At 42.4% G+C, this 17,554-nt stretch overlaps 2 protein-coding genes across 3 annotated transcripts in view; one reads left to right on the top strand and one right to left on the bottom strand.

The window, feature by feature from the left end:
* MCM9 (minichromosome maintenance 9 homologous recombination repair factor) overlaps positions 1-17,554 on the bottom strand; it is a 48,981-nt gene that overhangs the window by 14,685 nt on the left and 16,742 nt on the right. The window lies entirely within an intron of this gene.
* ASF1A (anti-silencing function 1A histone chaperone) lies at positions 1,343-12,851 on the top strand. Its single transcript, XM_074580874.1, has 4 exons — positions 1,343-1,585; positions 5,209-5,324; positions 9,883-10,059; positions 12,373-12,851. The coding sequence occupies exons 1-4, from the start codon at positions 1,477-1,479 to the stop codon at positions 12,583-12,585; spliced, it is 615 nt and encodes a 204-aa protein (XP_074436975.1). The 5' UTR covers positions 1,343-1,476; the 3' UTR covers positions 12,586-12,851.

The raw sequence follows: 17,554 nt of genomic DNA, 5'->3' as shown, positions 1-17,554 counted from the left end.
TCTCCTTTCCAAACTTGCACAGGCCTAGAGATCTGTGGAAGGTCAAAGGCCTCTGTGCCTCAGTGCTGCGCTCTCGCCCACTGCAGGTCTGGCAGCACTCTGCTCCCACCAGCAAGGCTTGGCCTTTCCATGCAGGCAGGAAGGTGGCTCCTACATGCCTTCCTGCTGTGCACAATTTCGCTGCATTCAAGGGCAACCTGAAGACATTTCTAGAGCCTGGCTGTGTATTTATTTACACACAGAATCTCCTCCTGTAGTGAGGGTACACAACTCACGTTCCCAAAGCCCTGAGCATGTCACCTGGTGCTACAGTGCTATGTCACTCCTTGTGTGTGCCGGCCACAAGATGGCCTCCTCTCTGGTCCTCCTGCTGCCACACAAGATGGCCTCCTCTACAGGCCTCTTGCAGCTGCACAAGATGGCCTCCTCTCTGGGCTTCCTGCTGCTGCACAGGGATACGTGTTGTTTCAGTCTATTACATTACTTAAAGCCTTCTTTACAAATACAGGAATGGGAAAGCTTGACAGCACGACTGGGTTAAATACACTCTCCCATCCCTCCACATGCGCCTCTGTGAGCGGCTCTCTAGCAGCAGCGAGATGGATTTGGGGCAAATCCCAGGCCTGTGCGGACAGCCTGCCCACACACGGGGCGCCCACCACCCTGACAGCAAACCCCCTTTATGTGGGGGCACCCCAGCGAAGCCGGGCTCCCTGTCACCCTGTTGACACACTGCCTTCGGCCTCTTGCGAGCCCAATACCCCCGGGGACAGCCCCACGGCCGCGAGCCGGGCTGGCCCCTACCCCCTGGACCCCATCGGCACCCAGCCCCGGCGGAACCATCTCACTGCACTGCCCCGACCACACTTTAACCGCAGAAAAATGTATTTTAAAAAAAACCCCAAAAAAACCAAAAAACAAAAAAAGTCCAAAAAAATAAACCCCACGGCACATGGCGCTGCCCCACGGCCGAGGAGGGACGACCCATGCTCCCGCCCGCCCCGGCTCCGCCCGCCCGCCAGGCCTCGGCCCCGCCCCGGCCGTTGGCCGCCCGTTTCCCCCGCGCGCCGGGAGGGGGCGCCGCCGCCCGGCGGCGGGGAACGGCGGGGCCCATCTTTGCTGCCGCTGGGTCGGCGGCGCTCGGGGAGGGGAGGGCCCTGGGCCGGCGTGCGGCCAATCCGGGCGGGCGCTGGCGGCGAGCAAGGCAGAATGGGCTGTAGTTGAGTGAAATAGGAAAGCGGCGAACAGTGTGGAGTGTTCCCGGTGTAAATAAAAAGGCGGGGGGGGGGGAGGGAGGGGGAAAGAGAGGAGAGAAAAAAAGTTTCTCGCAAGTGGCGGCTCCGCGGCCTCGCTCGGGGGTTTGTGCGGTGCTAGGAAACCCAAACCGACACACTGGACTTCACCGCGCCGCCTTAGCGCGCTCTTCCTATTGTTTGTGGGTGGTTTGCTTTTTTTTTTTTTTTTTTTTTTCAAAATATGGCAAAGGTTCAGGTGAACAATGTAGTGGTGTTGGATAATCCTTCTCCTTTCTACAACCCTTTCCAGTTCGAAATCACATTTGAGTGCATAGAGGACCTGTCGGAAGGTGAGTAGATCTTTTCCCGATGCGGATTTTGTAACCCGGGGCTCCCCGTTTCGGGGCTTTTAAGGCTTAAACTTTGCGCAGGCCTGCGCCTACAATTTCACAGTTTCTCCTTCGCCGCATCGCCGTGCCCAGGCGAAGGGATGTTGCCGGCCGCGCCGCCCTGAGCCGCCGGTGGAGAACCGGGGCTCCCCCCGCCGCCACCACCCCCGCTAGCCCGGCGGGGAAAGTTGGGCGGCGTTCGCCTGCCCTGGCCGCCCGAGCCGGGGCCGCCTCTCCCCGCCATCGGCGAGGCGAGCTTTTAAGTTGCGAGGAACTTGTTTGAGTGGTGGTAGCCATGTTGCCAGCTTTGTGTGTGCGTGGGGGGAGTGGAGGGGGTGAAGCGGGAGGGGGAAGCGGGTTCACCGGGCTCGGCTGCCGCGCCGTCCCCGCGGGGAGAGGGGCCGCCGGCCGCCCCCCGCCCAGGCGTTACTCGCAGCGCGGAAAACCCTCCGCAGGCAGCGTTTCCTTGGCCTCGTGCTCCGTTTTAATACTTATTTTTTTTAATTTTTTTTTTTTTTAAATCGCTGTGGGAGGTAGGGGCGGGCGGGCTCTCCCCCGGGGGCCGGCATCTGGCTGCCGCGGCGCGGTGGGTGCGCGGGGTCGGCGGAACGGCGCGGTACGGCACGGCGGCTGCGGGAGCCCCTGCCGGTGGGGGAGGGGGCCGGCCGCCAGCCACTATTTTTGGAAGTCACTCGAAAGTTACCGGCTGCTGCCAAAGCCGGGGGGGGGGGGGGACCCCAGCGGCGCCGCCCTGCGGGGACCCCCCACCGCCCGAGTGCGGGGCGCCAGCCCTGCTCCCCACCGAGGGCCGCGCTGCGCCGCCGCCGGGCTCCCGCCTTCCCCTCAGCCGGGCGGGCCGCGAACCGCCTTTCGCCTCGGCGGCGCTGCGGAGCGCCGCCCGCCGGCAGGCTGCGCCGCCGCTCTCGGCGGGAGTCGGCCCGAGAGGCCGCGCGTCGCCCCTCGGGCGGGAGTTTTGAATGCTGCAGCTCAGGAGGAGGAAGGCGGCGGGCCGGGAGGGGAAGCGGGGCGATCCAGCTCGCCGGCAGCGCGGGCGCTGCCAGTCAGCCGCTCCGGAAGGAGGAGGAGGCCGCTCGACTGGGGCTGCCTGGTCCCCGGCGGAGCCCAGCGCCGCCTGCGCGCCAGGGAGCCCCAGCGGCCTGAGGGGCGAGAGGAGGCGAAAGGAACGCGGGGTTGGCGGGTGATGGCGCTTGGCACGTTCTCCGCCGTTGCCGTTAAGCTTGCCTCACCCTGCCTGCTCCTACAGCGGCTTGTGCTCGTGGGTGCCGGCGGTGCGGTGGCGGGGAGGGCTTGTCTTGCTCTGCCCCAGCACCCTCGGGAGGGACTGCTGCGATGGCGGGAACTTCAGAGGAAGTCTCGCCTGAGCCTTGCGGTTCCCTCCAGGCCTCTGTCCCACGTCTCCTGTCCTTCTACAGCTGTCCGAGGCGTGAGGTGTGCTCCTGCCCACCCCCAGCTTGCTGACGGGATGGATCTCGCCACTCAGTCTGGCCTCAGCTGAGATACAGCATCAGGCCCCTGGACGGCAGCTGCTGCCGCGGCAGTGCACAAGGCGTTAGGCCTTTCCTTCCAGTTGTGCACAGCTGTACGTGACGTGCTCCTCACTCTCTGGATTTATGTTAGGGTTAATCCCGGACAATCGGGATGAGAAGAATTATAGATGGTCTAATGCAAAACTCTAAGTTCCCTTCCCCCACCTCAGTGCAAGTTAGGCTACGGGATAAATGCAGGATGAGCACTGCTGTCTGTCACTTTAAAAATAAGATTAAACATAGCCTTTCTATACTCGATGAGAAATTTGCTGTCGAGAAATTTGCTGTCGTTGCCTTAGCTTTCACATGCTAATATGCCTGTTTATTGTGCGACTTCTTCTTCAGCCAGTCCTGTGCACCACTGATCTTTAAATTATTGAACTCCAGCTCCTGCCACCCCCCTTTTTGCGGGGGGGTGGTAAAGTTGTTATTCAGTATCAAGATAACCTAAACAGTATTTGAATCAACCTATATTAAATGTATAATTTAAAACTTATTTTTTTAAAGTCCACTTTTTAATACTAAATACTACTGGTTTAGAATGAACTTTATACTGTTCTCCTAGAATAACGGCACATGATAGAGTGATAATGTTAAGGAGTTTAGCCTAAAAGTCCTCACTTCTTGTAAGTAGTAACTTAAACTCAGATGCTGACAAAAGAGGTCCTTAATTGTCCTGGACGAGTAGCCTGCAGTAGCTAGTACTAGATGCTTACAAGGAAATAAAACCCCTGCTACAGTACGTGGCCAGTTGTGTTGTGCTGTGCTGTAGAAAGGAGTAAAATCCTTTCCCAAACCCTGTTAATTATGTTAGTTAACCCCCCAATACCTGCATTGATGTTAAACGTGATAGGTAAGAAGAATTCATTAATGAGGAAAGAGAGTTGCAATCCTAAAGCATCCAAGTTCTGTTAAAGTGCTGGATTTTTTTCTATGCTTAAGTTTCATTCCTGCATCATGAAACCATGACGTAGACCTTTGGATTTTGCAGAGAATACTAATAAAGTAAATGTAATAGGGTACAGGTTGGTGCTTTTGCATAGGCAATCAGGACATTGCTTTTAAGGAAAAAATTAAATATACCGTGTAAGTTTTTAAGGTACAGTTTTGCAGCAACTGTTTCATTTAAAAAAAAAACCCTTAGTTCTCTGTAATGGTGATCTTTTATCCTTCTTGTTAAAAAAAAAAAACAAACCAAAAATCTGTCTTTTAAGATTAGTTCTATATGTGTATTTATCCATGTGTGTTTGAATCAAAAAGTGAAAGTGAAAAGCTGGCCCAGGAAGAGCTAATGTGTGCCAATTTGCAGTTTCAACTTTCAAACACCTGTGGTGGAGAGGGTGTGTTAGAAAAAAAATGAATTGTAAGAGATTTTTCATTTTGGTGCGTTATTTTAAGAAGCAAAATACATTTACTTTTTTTTTTTTTTGCCTGTAACTCCGTTTCAGGATATGGATAAAACCCAAGCACCAATATCTTGGATCACAGTATGATCTAATCACACTATCACAATTTCACATACTTCTCAGGCTACGCAAGTTACATGTGAAGGAATGGGGGCATACAGTTAGTGTGGCTGGTGCTTACACAATGGGTTTTCTTCTTCAATTAACTACCCTCCATGATCTGTGTAATTTAAGCTGTGAAGTGTGTATGTGGAGGGTGGGAATTTCTTTCTGGGAGGTGAGTCAGTATTCAAGGCATGCAGTGCGTTACAGGCCTATATAGGCCTCATCCCTGTGCTGGAGTCATTCAGCCATTTGAGAAAATCTGAACGCAGCGCCCAACAAGTAAATGGTCCCTGTCCTCTGTATAAAATTTGAAAATTAACCTGACTGAAAAAAGAGGGATTCCTGCAGCACCGACTGACAGGAGAGAGATGGTGGGATGGTCTGGCTCATGAGGACCGAGGCAGGCAGGCATCAATAAATTTCCCTAATAAAGACAGATACTTGTTATTTTAGAACTTTTGCCAAAGTCCCTTAACTCTAATGAAAAATAATGTGTCTTTTTTAATTTATTTTTGTTTTGTTGTAGATTTGGAGTGGAAAATAATTTATGTGGGTTCAGCTGAAAGTGAAGAGTATGATCAGGTGTTAGACTCTGTTTTAGTAGGACCTGTTCCTGCAGGCAGACACATGTTTGTATTTCAGGTAAGTTTGATTTAACTGTTTCTAAAAGGGTTGTGTTAATTTGTTTAAAGATGACTGTACCCAACTAAGAGGCACTTGAAAAACAATGACAAGCTAGAAAAACATTTCGGTCAGCTCCTAAGGTATGATATACCTTCCTTTAAAGTCTATTCATGAGCTGATATTCCTTGCCCCTGATATTTCTATGGTAATATTTTCACTTGTGATATCAATAATTAGAGATAGTGATATAAGCACTGTTCCTGTAGTTACTGATAATTTTGACCAGTCTGGTTTATAAATATATTCTAGATCACTCAGTAAGCAAGAGTGCCAGTTACCTGGTTTACACTAGCACCATCAGACTTAACTCTTAACTGCAGTTGGTGGCAGTTTCAGACAATCAAGAGGCACTAGGTTAATGTAGATAACATCTTCAGAAGATCAAGCCAACAAATTAGTTGTAAAACTCAGCCACAACAGTTAAGAGTTCATTTCTATTTGGCAAGATAAGTGTTCAGCCACGATGTTTGGCTAAGCGTGTTAAATCACAACAAAATACAGCAATTTGTAAAATAAGATAGAATTCCAATGGTAGATAGCAGGCATTTGGGACACAAGCGTGTAGATTAAGACTGTCCAACGAACTCTGGAGCATGTGACAGTCCTTTAAAATACTGCTGTTGGAGCCAAAAGTTACTAAGAAGGAACATAAAGGGAAGGAAAACGGGGAAAGAGCAGCACTAAGATGGCTTATTAGCTTATTCTGGTTTCCATTTTAAGTCAGTGTGGGGGGGCGGGACTAAAGCAGAGTTGCCTAAATTCTTATGGAAGTTTTTTGGTGTTTTTTTTTTTCTTTTTAGATCAAAATTATGGTTTAGCTCACTCTCTTCTCTATTATCAAATACTAGTATTTGTATTGTAAACTGAGAGCAAAATTCATGAGCAGAAAGATCAGACTGAAACTGAGTATGGCTTATTGTATAAGAACTATGCTCCTTTCTCAAATACTATAAATGCACTTAATTATTTAATGGCAAATGCATGCTGGAGTATAAGCATTTTTAAAAAAAAAAGTGCTAATGAATACACGTTCTTATTTCTCACAGCTACTGTAACTGTTTTAAAATAATATCAGCATTTGTGAGGCATCTTGATTAATCATGTAAATTTCAGGAAATTTTTTTCTTGTAGGATAGGCTAAAGGAATAGGATTAGGCTGGAGGTTACATTTATCAACCATATATTTGCAAATCAGTCTTGAAACATTTCTTTTTGGTTTTGGAGCTGGGCCTAATTTTTCCACACTACAAATAAAGCAGATGTGTAACAAATGCATCATTTATTAACAGTTCTTCCATTACCAAGCTATTACAGCTTATAGCATTAATTGGTCAGAAATAGGTGATGCTCTGCCGCCCTCAAAGGGGCTACCGTGTAGCACTATATCTGGAGAAATCAGCTGGCATTTACATCTCTAATTTAAAAGACACACTGTTCTCAAGTTACGAAGATTCATTGTTGATGGTGATGGGAAGCAGCAGGAGGCAGGCACTTAAAGAGGCATGTTTTGGCTGTATGATTAGGAAAGGCTTGAAAATTAAATTTACTGGTCTTGCAGTTTCTGTAGTATGGACTCATCAATTGTATCCCAGTTATAAATGATGCTACAGCTAAATTAGGAGTAGATATGTAGACATTTTGGTTAGACTGGAATAGGTGCTGTAACAGAGCCAGTACTCCTTCTGTGTTATAATAAAGTATCCCTTTTATTTCTTATGGAAGCACTGTTGGTCTAAGCATATTAGTCTTTAAAAAGCACTGGATTTCAGGTGAGGGTAGGACACAGATAATATGTACGTGGGAGACCACCCAAACTCAAAGTGCTGCAATAAGCCTTTGCTGATGACTGAAGCTGTTTTAATCAGCAGGCTGAAGCAGCCTGGGAGATGGAGAGAACCAGCAAGGGAAGGCCAGAGTGGGGCAAAACACAGAACTGCAGGAGGCATATAATATAAAGAAAAGAGACTGTGTTCACTAGGGACAGCACAGGGAAAGGACATTTGCAGAAGTGTATAAAATATTCAGGTAATAATATGGTGTAGATTTTTCTAAATAGGAAAATGGCTGAAACAGCAAGTAAAAAGGAGTACCAAATGGATAAAATACCAAGGATGATAAAACTACCTTTGAAAAGAAGCTGTGTATCAGGTTGGGAAATCAGCCTTACATACAGAAAGATGGAAAACCATTGTGCTTTCCAGACTTAAACAGTTGGGCCTGTTTTTTTTTTTTTTTAAATAAAAAAAAAACACAAAACCAAACCAAAAAACACAACCCCAAACATTTAAAAAGATTTCAATAGTAAAGGCCCACAGCTTGGCCTGTTTAGTTCTAAATACCAAGATATAAGTAGTGAAACCTGATTTCTTCTCTCTATGCACTTGGGGATTTGTAATAAATTCACAGAAACTTCTTTTTGAGAATATAAGCACATAAATAATTTACTGTCTTTAAGTGGGGATATGACCTTACACTAACTTAGCTACTCTGTAGTAATAGCTATGTGAATAAATGTATCATGTGGAAAAGCAAGATAATTCAAGACAACATATACATTGAGTGATTTCATAAAATTCTTAAGTAATTCCTAGTGTAAGAATGGCGTATTATGACAGTGATTTATATGCAAAAGTTAATCCTACTGCCTCTTTTTCCTGCCAAAATATCTATTTGCAACTGCTGACTTGGTCATACCAAGCTTTTCTTTTTTTCTTCCACCTGTGTATGATCACTTGTTTCCCAGGCAATTAAAAGGTTTGACATCCAAGGCAGGAAGTTCAAAATTTGACAAAAGAACACAGTTTTAAACAGTGCAAACACTGTCTTTTCCACTCAGCAAAACAATGCTTGAGAGTTAAGTGTAATTAAAACAGAGTATTTCCTTGCGTTTACAACTGTATCATAGCATATTACAGGACACAAAATGACAATGGGAGCCTGGAAGAACTAAAATCCCACATTAGAGTGTCAGTTGGGTTTCATGAGGGGTTAAATGTAACAGTGTTCCCTTGCAAGATATTATCCTATAACTGCCCACTGTGGAATTTAAAGTAATCAAGTGGTTGTGGGCACTGTTAGAACAAGACTACTGAATTAAAGTAGTGATTTCATATTCATTGGCGGTTCTTGTGATTTTATTATATTTTTTTTGTAAGCTTCTATGCTTGTCCTATTCCTTGGTGATCTTTTTCATTCCCCTGTACAACTTGTAAAGCTATTTGGTCATTTTCCGTTCCCTTCAGGGCTAAAGGAACCTGTGTTCTACCCGATTCCCTGGTTGCTTCTCCTCCCCACAGTGTATTTGTACCTGAGGGGTCTGACTCATCTAATTCCTCTGCAAAGCACCTACAGCTTCTTATAAAAAGCTAGACTTGTTTGAAGGCTTAGAATCGAAGTAGCAAAGAGCAGAAGCCAATGACGCATGACCACTAGCTCCCCGAATTTCACAGTGCTGGAGCATATAAATACTACAGTAGGGGTGAGAGGGACAGTGGGAATTAATGCCATTTGTCCTCTGTCCTAAGGCAAGATTTGTTACACCTGGACCATTCTAACAAACACTGTTAATACCAACTTGAACAGGTGTTCATTGTTGGCCTCAGATCTTCATGTAAAATTGCAAATACGAAGTGTTTTCATTTATGCTTAGATTGCTGTTACTTTAAATCCTATGGCAGAATGAGGCATCACACTTTATCAATAAATGTACAGTTAGGAAGCATTTTAAGGGACTGATGTAAGCCACATTTTGTGAGGCAGATCTTATTGATTATTAATAACTGCAAAGCCAAGCTAAATAGGGACATTGAGAAAGATTGTAAGAGTTGCCCATTAGGATTGCATACTGTCTGAAAATACATCAGATGTCTTAGAGCGATGATGCATTTAACTGCATACATTTTAAGAAATGTAGGCATGTGGAAGGAGGCAAGAGAGAGAGCAGTTTATTCCTTTCCTAGACCTCTGTGGGACAGCTCAAACTTCATCGTAGTCTGTCCCAGCTCTTCTTGCTGAAGTATACCTTGCAGTCCGTACTTTTAAGGGTTCAGTCTTTTTAAAAACACACATACAAACAAATTCAACCTCAGAGGTAAAAAAAAAAAGAAAATAATAATCTTACTCTACTAAATTACCAAGATGAGCTGGAGAACAATGGCACTGTAGAATTGGAGGGATGTTAGTACACTGGCTTGAACTGATCATATATTTAAAAATATTATATTATTCAGCTGATCATATATTTAAAAGCAGCGTTGGATCAAAGTTGTCTAATCACCCATAAGAAATGTCTGATACACAGTATTAATGTAGTCTAAGTAATTCTGTCTCTAGTGGATAGTGTCCTTAATCCAGGGTTGATGTTGTTGTGAAAGCACGTATATTTTCTGGTTTACTTGAAGAACAATTTTAAATATGGTCATTACTCAGCTGCTAAGACATACTATTTAAGATTCCCCTCCTAGGTACGCATGTAGTATCAATTTTATTTTAATCCATCTTTCTCTTTCACATTTAGGCTGATGCACCTAACCCAGGGCTTATTCCAGATGCAGATGCAGTAGGTGTAACAGTTGTGCTAATTACATGCACCTATCGAGGTCAAGAATTTATTAGAGTCGGCTACTATGTAAACAATGAATATACTGAAACAGAACTGAGAGAGAATCCACCAGTAAAGCCAGATTTTTCTAAGGTAAGGCATGTTTTTTTCTAGTCACGTATCAGAGGTATGCTTATAGAAAGAGGTTTTTAAGAAACAAAAGCAAACCCCAAGTGATTCCATAAAGTGCACGGAACAAGGCATCAAGTAACAGAAAAGGCTTGGGAGGACAAACTACAAGTGCCATGTAGTTACCATAAATTTGGACAACACTGAGAAGCCTACAACAGTCTCAACCAGCTTGAAGCCTTGGCTGGAATTTATTATTGTTTTACACTGACTGTGTGAAATAAACTGCTGGGTTCCCTCTACCTGCACCACTGTTGACAAAGTGGCTCTGTTCCTCAAAAAAACAGAGTAATTTTTTTTTTTTCTAGGACAGTCAACCTGGAACTAAATTTTAAGTATTAATTTAACACAGCTGTTATCCAGCTGTTCTAGTGTTAGAGCTGCAGTTTCTGCAAAACAGGAACAAAGAAACTGAAGAACAAGTTATGTATAAAATAAGATGGGTAACCTGGTAAGAGCAGGTTGGATGATACCTGGTCAATGGATAACTTACCTAAGGAGGTATACAGATTAAGTTTAAAAAAAGCCAATACATATCCTTTATGGTAAAAACTAAACCAGGACTAGAATTAAAAGATGATGTGAAATAGAATATTTGGAACCTAATACCTTGAGCAGGAGGATCAATTAAACATCAAAAACTAGTCAAATTCCTGTGAAATACTTTACCCAGACAGACTCTGTACAAACCAGCAGGGTTCTATTACAGCACCCAGGTTTGTTTTCATGGAAGATTTTGTGGAGTTGGGCTTTCTCTTTATGAAAGCTGATGTACATGTGTGCACACTTATGTTCCAAAGTTGTGTGATGGTGAAAATCCTGTTATTTCTCAAGTTTGCATTAATTATATGACTAGATATATGAAGAAGTGAATGGGATAATGCATGTATTATAATGACTAGTACAGAGATAATCCCCATAGTCCCTGAAACTGATCTTCAAATGTAACCAAACTGAATTGGTATATAAATTGGTTTTTAAGTTGCTAATGATTTTCTATGCTTAATTTAATTTTCAGGGATCAGATGCTCAGTATGTTCTCAAAATTAGAAGTTACTGTTAATTTTGAGGATTCCTAAACTTATAATCTATTCCTTTAGTTTTTCTTTCATTTAAATCACATACTTGCTTGTTATTTTGGGTGTGAATGCCAGAATGTTGACTTCCTTTTAAGCACTTGAATTTAGAAATGCCTAGAACTACTTGTCTTAATTCTCTGATTTGCTTATGTAAAAAGCTAGCTCTGCTTCTATGAAAATGAGCAGAAAAAGCTATCATGTATTTGTATAAAAAGTCCTTAATGAGACTTTGGGACAGAATTTAAACATACAAATAGAATAGAAGGTTATTAAACATATTTAATTGTAATTGATGGGTAATAGACTCTACTAGGATAAAAAAAAAAAGAAATGGTCTTGTTAGTTTGCGTAAGGGGTTGGGAAATACTTAATGAGAGGTCAGTTTCTTTGGTAGTAATGCTGATTTTATTCTCCAAAGCAAACTTTCTGTGATCAGTCTTAACTTTCATAATGAGTGGCCAATGGTGGTAAGTTGCCATCCTCCAGAGTTAACTGTATATTATCTTGAAAATGGTGAAAGAATAAGTGAGCATTTTCTTTCCTGCTGCATACATAAATGCAACACTCTTTCAAAGGAAGATGAAGGCCAGCCATGACAGTAAAATATATGACTAATGTCTAGGCACGTCCACTGTCACAATATTACTATCTTCCAAATCTAAGTAATGTTTTTACTTTAAAACTTTAGTAGACAAATCAATCTAAAGTGTGGTAATTCAATTTAAGGAAAGGTTGTACTCTTTGACGGTTAGTTGGTGGAATTGATATGATTGATACAATTATTGAAAACATCATAAAGTTGATGCAAAATTTTATGAAGTACTGTGGTTTGCAAAATCTTTGAGGGAGTAGTCATTTGCTTTCCTAAAAGCTCACTAAAATAATAAACACTTGCACTTCACTTGCAGAGTTCTCATACAGCCTTGAACTCATGGAACAGTTAAAAATATCCTCTCAAAAAAGCAGTTATTTTGCTGAGTGGGATACTAGAGTAAATAAGTGGTGTGTTTCTGTAAGCATGTTTCTGATCCATAGATAGTAGCTATAGATTCATATTTATATAAATTACCTTTTTAAAAAAGTTGTTTTAAGTATACAAAGCTGCGGGGAGTAAAAGCAGGGAAAAAATCTATATGTGCATGTACGCCAGTTTTGAGATGTACACATTACATAATCCATGTATTTTCTTCTCTCCCAGCTTCAAAGGAATATTTTGGCATCTAATCCCAGAGTCACGAGATTCCACATTAATTGGGAGGACAACACTGAAAAACTGGAAGACGCAGAGAGCAGTAACCCAAATCTACAGTCGTTGCTTTCTACAGATGCATTACCTTCAGCATCAAAAGGGTGGTCAACATCAGAAAATTCATTAAATGTTATGTTAGAATCTCATATGGACTGCATGTGACTAACCACCATCACTTTGGTACTGTACATGTGTTAAACTGTAAAAACAACCAGAACTATTTCCCTCAAATTCCATAAGTACATAGTTGACAAGCAATGTGAAGAACTTGTTTTAAAACATCCTGTAGAAAGTTTATAAAAAAAAAAAACAGTATTTGAGCAAATTGTGGAATATAAATACAACTATTTTTAAGTAATTGCCTTTTTTCTCTAATGTGTTATTCTGTGGTCTAAACCAAACCCGATTAAAGTATATGTATTATTGTCCCCCCCTTTACTTTATAAGCACCATTAAAAGCTAAAAAACTTAAAGTTAAAACATTCAGGCAAAATGAAGGAATAATGCCATGTCCTCACCTCTGATATCCAGATTGCCAAATACAAAGTGCTCTTTAATAGCAGCTTAAGAACAAAACTGTCATTAGATGAAGTGCAAAGAAAAAAGTATCTCTCAAAAAAAAAAAAGTCCAAAAATGTCCTCTTGCTGTGAAAGCAGGCAGCACAGTATAATTTTAGGTGCAAGCTTCTTTTCCTTTCAAGGCACATACTTGTTACTTAAAGCATGCAATTTGAGATTTACCATCTGCTATCTTGGACTTTAGGACTTTTTCTTTTTTTTTTTTTTAAATCTCCTGCTGCTGCTGTTAAGTCAAACTGGTTTGTTAAGGACAATGTTTCATGTGAATTTGGGTGGGTCTCTCAGCAAAGAACCCTTTTTCAGCCACCTTAATAGCACACACGGTTGGTTGGAAGGATTCAAGTAATTACTAGAAAATTTAAACATCAAAAGGAATAGCATGAGTATCCAAAAAATGGTCTTCTGCAAGATTATTATGTACAACTGCTGGGTCGGTATGTTTATTTTCAGGTATACTTTATTCTTGTAGTCTTTTTAACTGGTAATAAGGAGTTCAGGTGCTTTCTTTCAGTTTTTTGAAACATCTGGAATTTAAAATTTTTCCGTTTTCTCTCTACCCTTTAAGGCAATCTTATGCACCGGTATAAATCAAGATTCAAACCCTGTTGTGGCAGGCATGACATGTTCAAGAATACATTGCCTGCCCTGAAGCTCTTGCACTGAGACATCCCTGTTACCTGAGGCATCCTTGAAGTTAAAAAGAGCTAAGCAGTAAATTGTAAAGACTTAAGACGTTATTATGACACTAACAATTGAGTTAGTCCTTCCAGTCCTCATCAGCCTTATACATTTACTGTGACTATAGGTGCATTTAAAATCATAACCTGTCATGTCAGATTACAAGAATATAGTTCTGCTAGTTACTAGTAATCACCCAAAAACTGAACTGTTGTAGGTTCCAGGCCCTTAAAAAAGGTAAATTTCATGATGACTGACAGTACAGCTCTGAATAAAATTAGAACACTATCTTCTCTTTCTGCATTCTCTAGTAAGGATGAAGATGTCCCAAGCAGTTAGCATTTCTGTCTTTCCACATCATTAGTGAAATTGTCTTTATTTCTAACATGTATTTTTTAAATCAGAAAGGAAAGTACATGCACATGTTTGTTTCTTGTATGGAAACTCAGCAGTACATGTGGTAGCTGAACAGATTAATGAAATCCATTAATATTTGGAACCGAATTCTAATGTACGCTCTTGGAAAATCTCTGTAATTGTTTAAAATGATGACTGGCAATTTAAAAATATTAACACTCTAATATCTGTATGACTTAACACAAAGAACTGGTCCCCCAAACCAGCAGTTGCTTCACTTAAGGACTGAAATTCTGTGAACTTCTAAGAAAGATCTTTTGATTTTCAATTATATTGCAACTTTAAGGTCTACAGTGACATTTTGAGATTTTTCATGCACTATATTCTATTTATAAATCTATTTTAAGTTATCTCTTAAATGTAAGCATGGAAATAATGTAGTCACCTGCTGAGAGACTGGCAGGCTAATGAAGTCTGCCTTGAGCCAAGGCTACCACAGTGGTATCTCAAACACTTGTGCCTATTGAAGATTCAAATGAAAACATGATCAAGTACAAGCTGTAACCAGACTCCATCCATCAGTAGCATGAAGGCTTCTTAGAAGCATATGCCACAAAGAATGGAAGCGAACTGTATTACTGCTATTGCAGAATCAACTATAAAATAGTCAATGAAACTACATCACCCAGCAAACCGTTTAATTTGGAGAAATCAGAAAGTGAAGATTTATTGTTCTGTTTAGGAGAAAAAAAAGTCAACTGTGCATGTGAACTTGGATGCAATAAACTTCAAGCTAGACCAGGTGGCATGATGCTGCAGTACAATTTGGCACCACCTTACCTGATACACTAACACATCCTAGATATAGCTGACCCACCAATTACAGGAAAAAGAATAACCCTACTGTGCTTGATGGAAACTGGAGGAGAACAACCATACCTCATGAGAGCACCTCTAGATCTTTGCAAGAGAAATGGTCTTTCTGTGGTTTTTGAGAGACTGGATGCCTCTCAGGTCTTCTACAACTTTGTCCATACACACTGTCTTTGGAATACCACATTTCCTGGCAAAATCACATTCCAGAGACATGGAATTTGAGAAGCCAAATTCCAGTACTCCAAAGGCTTCAGGTCTGATCATAAGGCAACATCACAGCAGAAACTTAGTGGTATTAAAGATGCAAAGCATATAAGGCATCTCTGTAAAGACTTGTCCCTGATTTCTGAAAGTTTTGAAACAGCAGGGCTATATGCATGACATACAGACAGCTAGTGCAGACTGCACAGCATTACAATTTCAAGATCGAAGATGAATTCACCTTTCCACAAACCTCCACTTGCAGAGGCCACCAAGATGCAAGGGAATGCTACAGATTCTATTGACAGGACTGGTGATGCACCTCACTGTATATTTACCTCAGGTAGATAAGACTCAATTCCATTAGAAGACTGTCATAATGCTTATGAGAGGTTATTCATGTACCAAAGAAGTAAACGGATCAGACAAGGTAACATTAGGGATGAAAAACATGAGTGGTTTTCTTATGTCTAGCTTGAAAAATACTTGTCCCTTCATCTTACAGTTATTGTGATTTATTCATACATGACCTTCAGTCTGAATTACTATGACACTCTTAAGTTCGAAGCAGGCAAAAAGGCTCCAACTCTATCCTAATGGAGGCTGGTGAAATTTAACCTCTCCAGCGGCTCTACAAAGCTTCACTGAGAAAGCCAACCCTTGCTCCCAATCTTCAAGACTGTAACAACTCAGAACTTTGCTACAATAACCACAGCAGCTTAGTTTGTAGCTCACCAGACAATCTGTGTTCTTGAGATGTGCGTGACAAAGTCACAATGACAAATGTAATGATCTGACAGTCCATTATTTTCCTTTGTAGGGCCTCAACTGCTGATTTTCTGGAAATCGGTCAGACGGGAGGCTAACCACTTGCAGCTGTACAAAGATTGTTCATTTCCATCTGAAAATGGTTGTAGGGAAGAAAAAGGGGAAAAAAACCCAAAACCAAAACCAAATCACCTTGTGTACCACGTACACTCCTGGCAAATCCTCATTTACCAGAGACAGAAGAAGAGCAAAGTTAACTTATTCTTGTGGCTTCTGTCTGGGCAGTTGCAGGAGATCCTTCACGTACTTAACTACCCTACCCCTTATCCATAGCACAGTGGTCTGCAAGCTTGCAGATTCTGTCGGTTTTTTTGAGAGCCACAGAAGTTTGGTCTGGAGATGGGAGGTTAATTATTCCTGTTGTTGCTTGCTGGAGGGCTCTGCTCAGTGCGAGCTGGGAAGATGCAACTGAAACTGACAACTACCTATAAAGGCTGTCAGCGTCGGGGGGGGCTATTCATGCTGGGCCTTTGCATTTGTATTTATGTTTCCAGTTAAAGTTCTGCTTCTTAAGAGCTGGTCTTGTCGTGTGTGATATGACAGCTGGGCTACAGAAGTCAGGTGGAGGCAGTTTTGCTTGATTTTTGGTCTAGGCAAAGAAGAATGTCTAAGGAAGAAGAGCCAGCTGGAGTCACTAGGGATGCTTTCTTAAAGGCAAACCGCAGGTTTGTATCTGGAACTTAGAAAGCAAAGGCACTTTCAGGAGGGGTTGGAGGAAGGATATAGTTCAACATTTCCAACTTTTGGTAATGCTGGCGTGGAGGCATGGCTGGGTACTCACTGTCTATGGCACGAGGGATGCGCTTGGCCTCCCCACAGACAGAGAAAAATCAGGAAGGAGGTGTGTGTGCTGCAAAAGGCTACACCAGATCTAAGAGACAAGAGCTACGTTTTAGCAGCAGTGCTAAGAACTGGCTGAAACTTCTGAAACTTTTCAGAAGCTCTTGGGTCTCCCTCCAAAATGATCATGAGATAAGGAGGCCTACCTTTCAACATAAAGGGGTCCTCCAGTTTGTCCTATCTCACTAGAAAGGTGTGGCAGACCTACAAACTGGGAAGAAGCAGGGGCTTTATGGTATGGTAAAGGGAATCCTGAAGATATACGATATCCATCCAAAAATCAACTGCTTGAAATGCCTGCCATTTCAACAGCAGGATGAAAGAGTCTGATGAAGGCCTGCCTGGATGTATTATGCCAGAAGTGCGCAAGACCTGAAACCTCCAGTCAACATGATGAAGATCTTGCTCCTGCAGTAGTTCCTGTCCATCCTAACTACGGGTCTTCAGATACAGATGTATGAACAGATCAAAATTTCTGAAGACAGGTATCTACTTGGCTAAATAATCTTTTGCGTGCAAGTAGTCAAGTTCTGTCTCAGGACAAAGCCATCTTGGAGCAGCATTATTGAGAGGAAGTTAAAGGAATTTAAGGATCTGCAAGAGATGAGATGTTGTTACGGATGTGGCATATCTCTGATGAGGTTTGATCACAACTTCAAAATTCACTCCTTCAAGAAGCCTAGCAGACTTCCTACGGAGTTAAGGCCTCTTCAGCTTGAGGCTCAACTGTTGAAGGCACAGCCGATGAAGTCATGCTTTCAGGAAAATATTT

This window comes from Larus michahellis, chromosome 3 (assembly GCF_964199755.1).
Source record: "Larus michahellis chromosome 3, bLarMic1.1, whole genome shotgun sequence".
Classification (NCBI taxonomy): Eukaryota; Metazoa; Chordata; class Aves; order Charadriiformes; family Laridae; genus Larus; species Larus michahellis.
The sequence above is the reverse complement of the archived record's forward strand: the minus strand, read 5'-3'. Positions and strand labels throughout refer to the sequence as shown.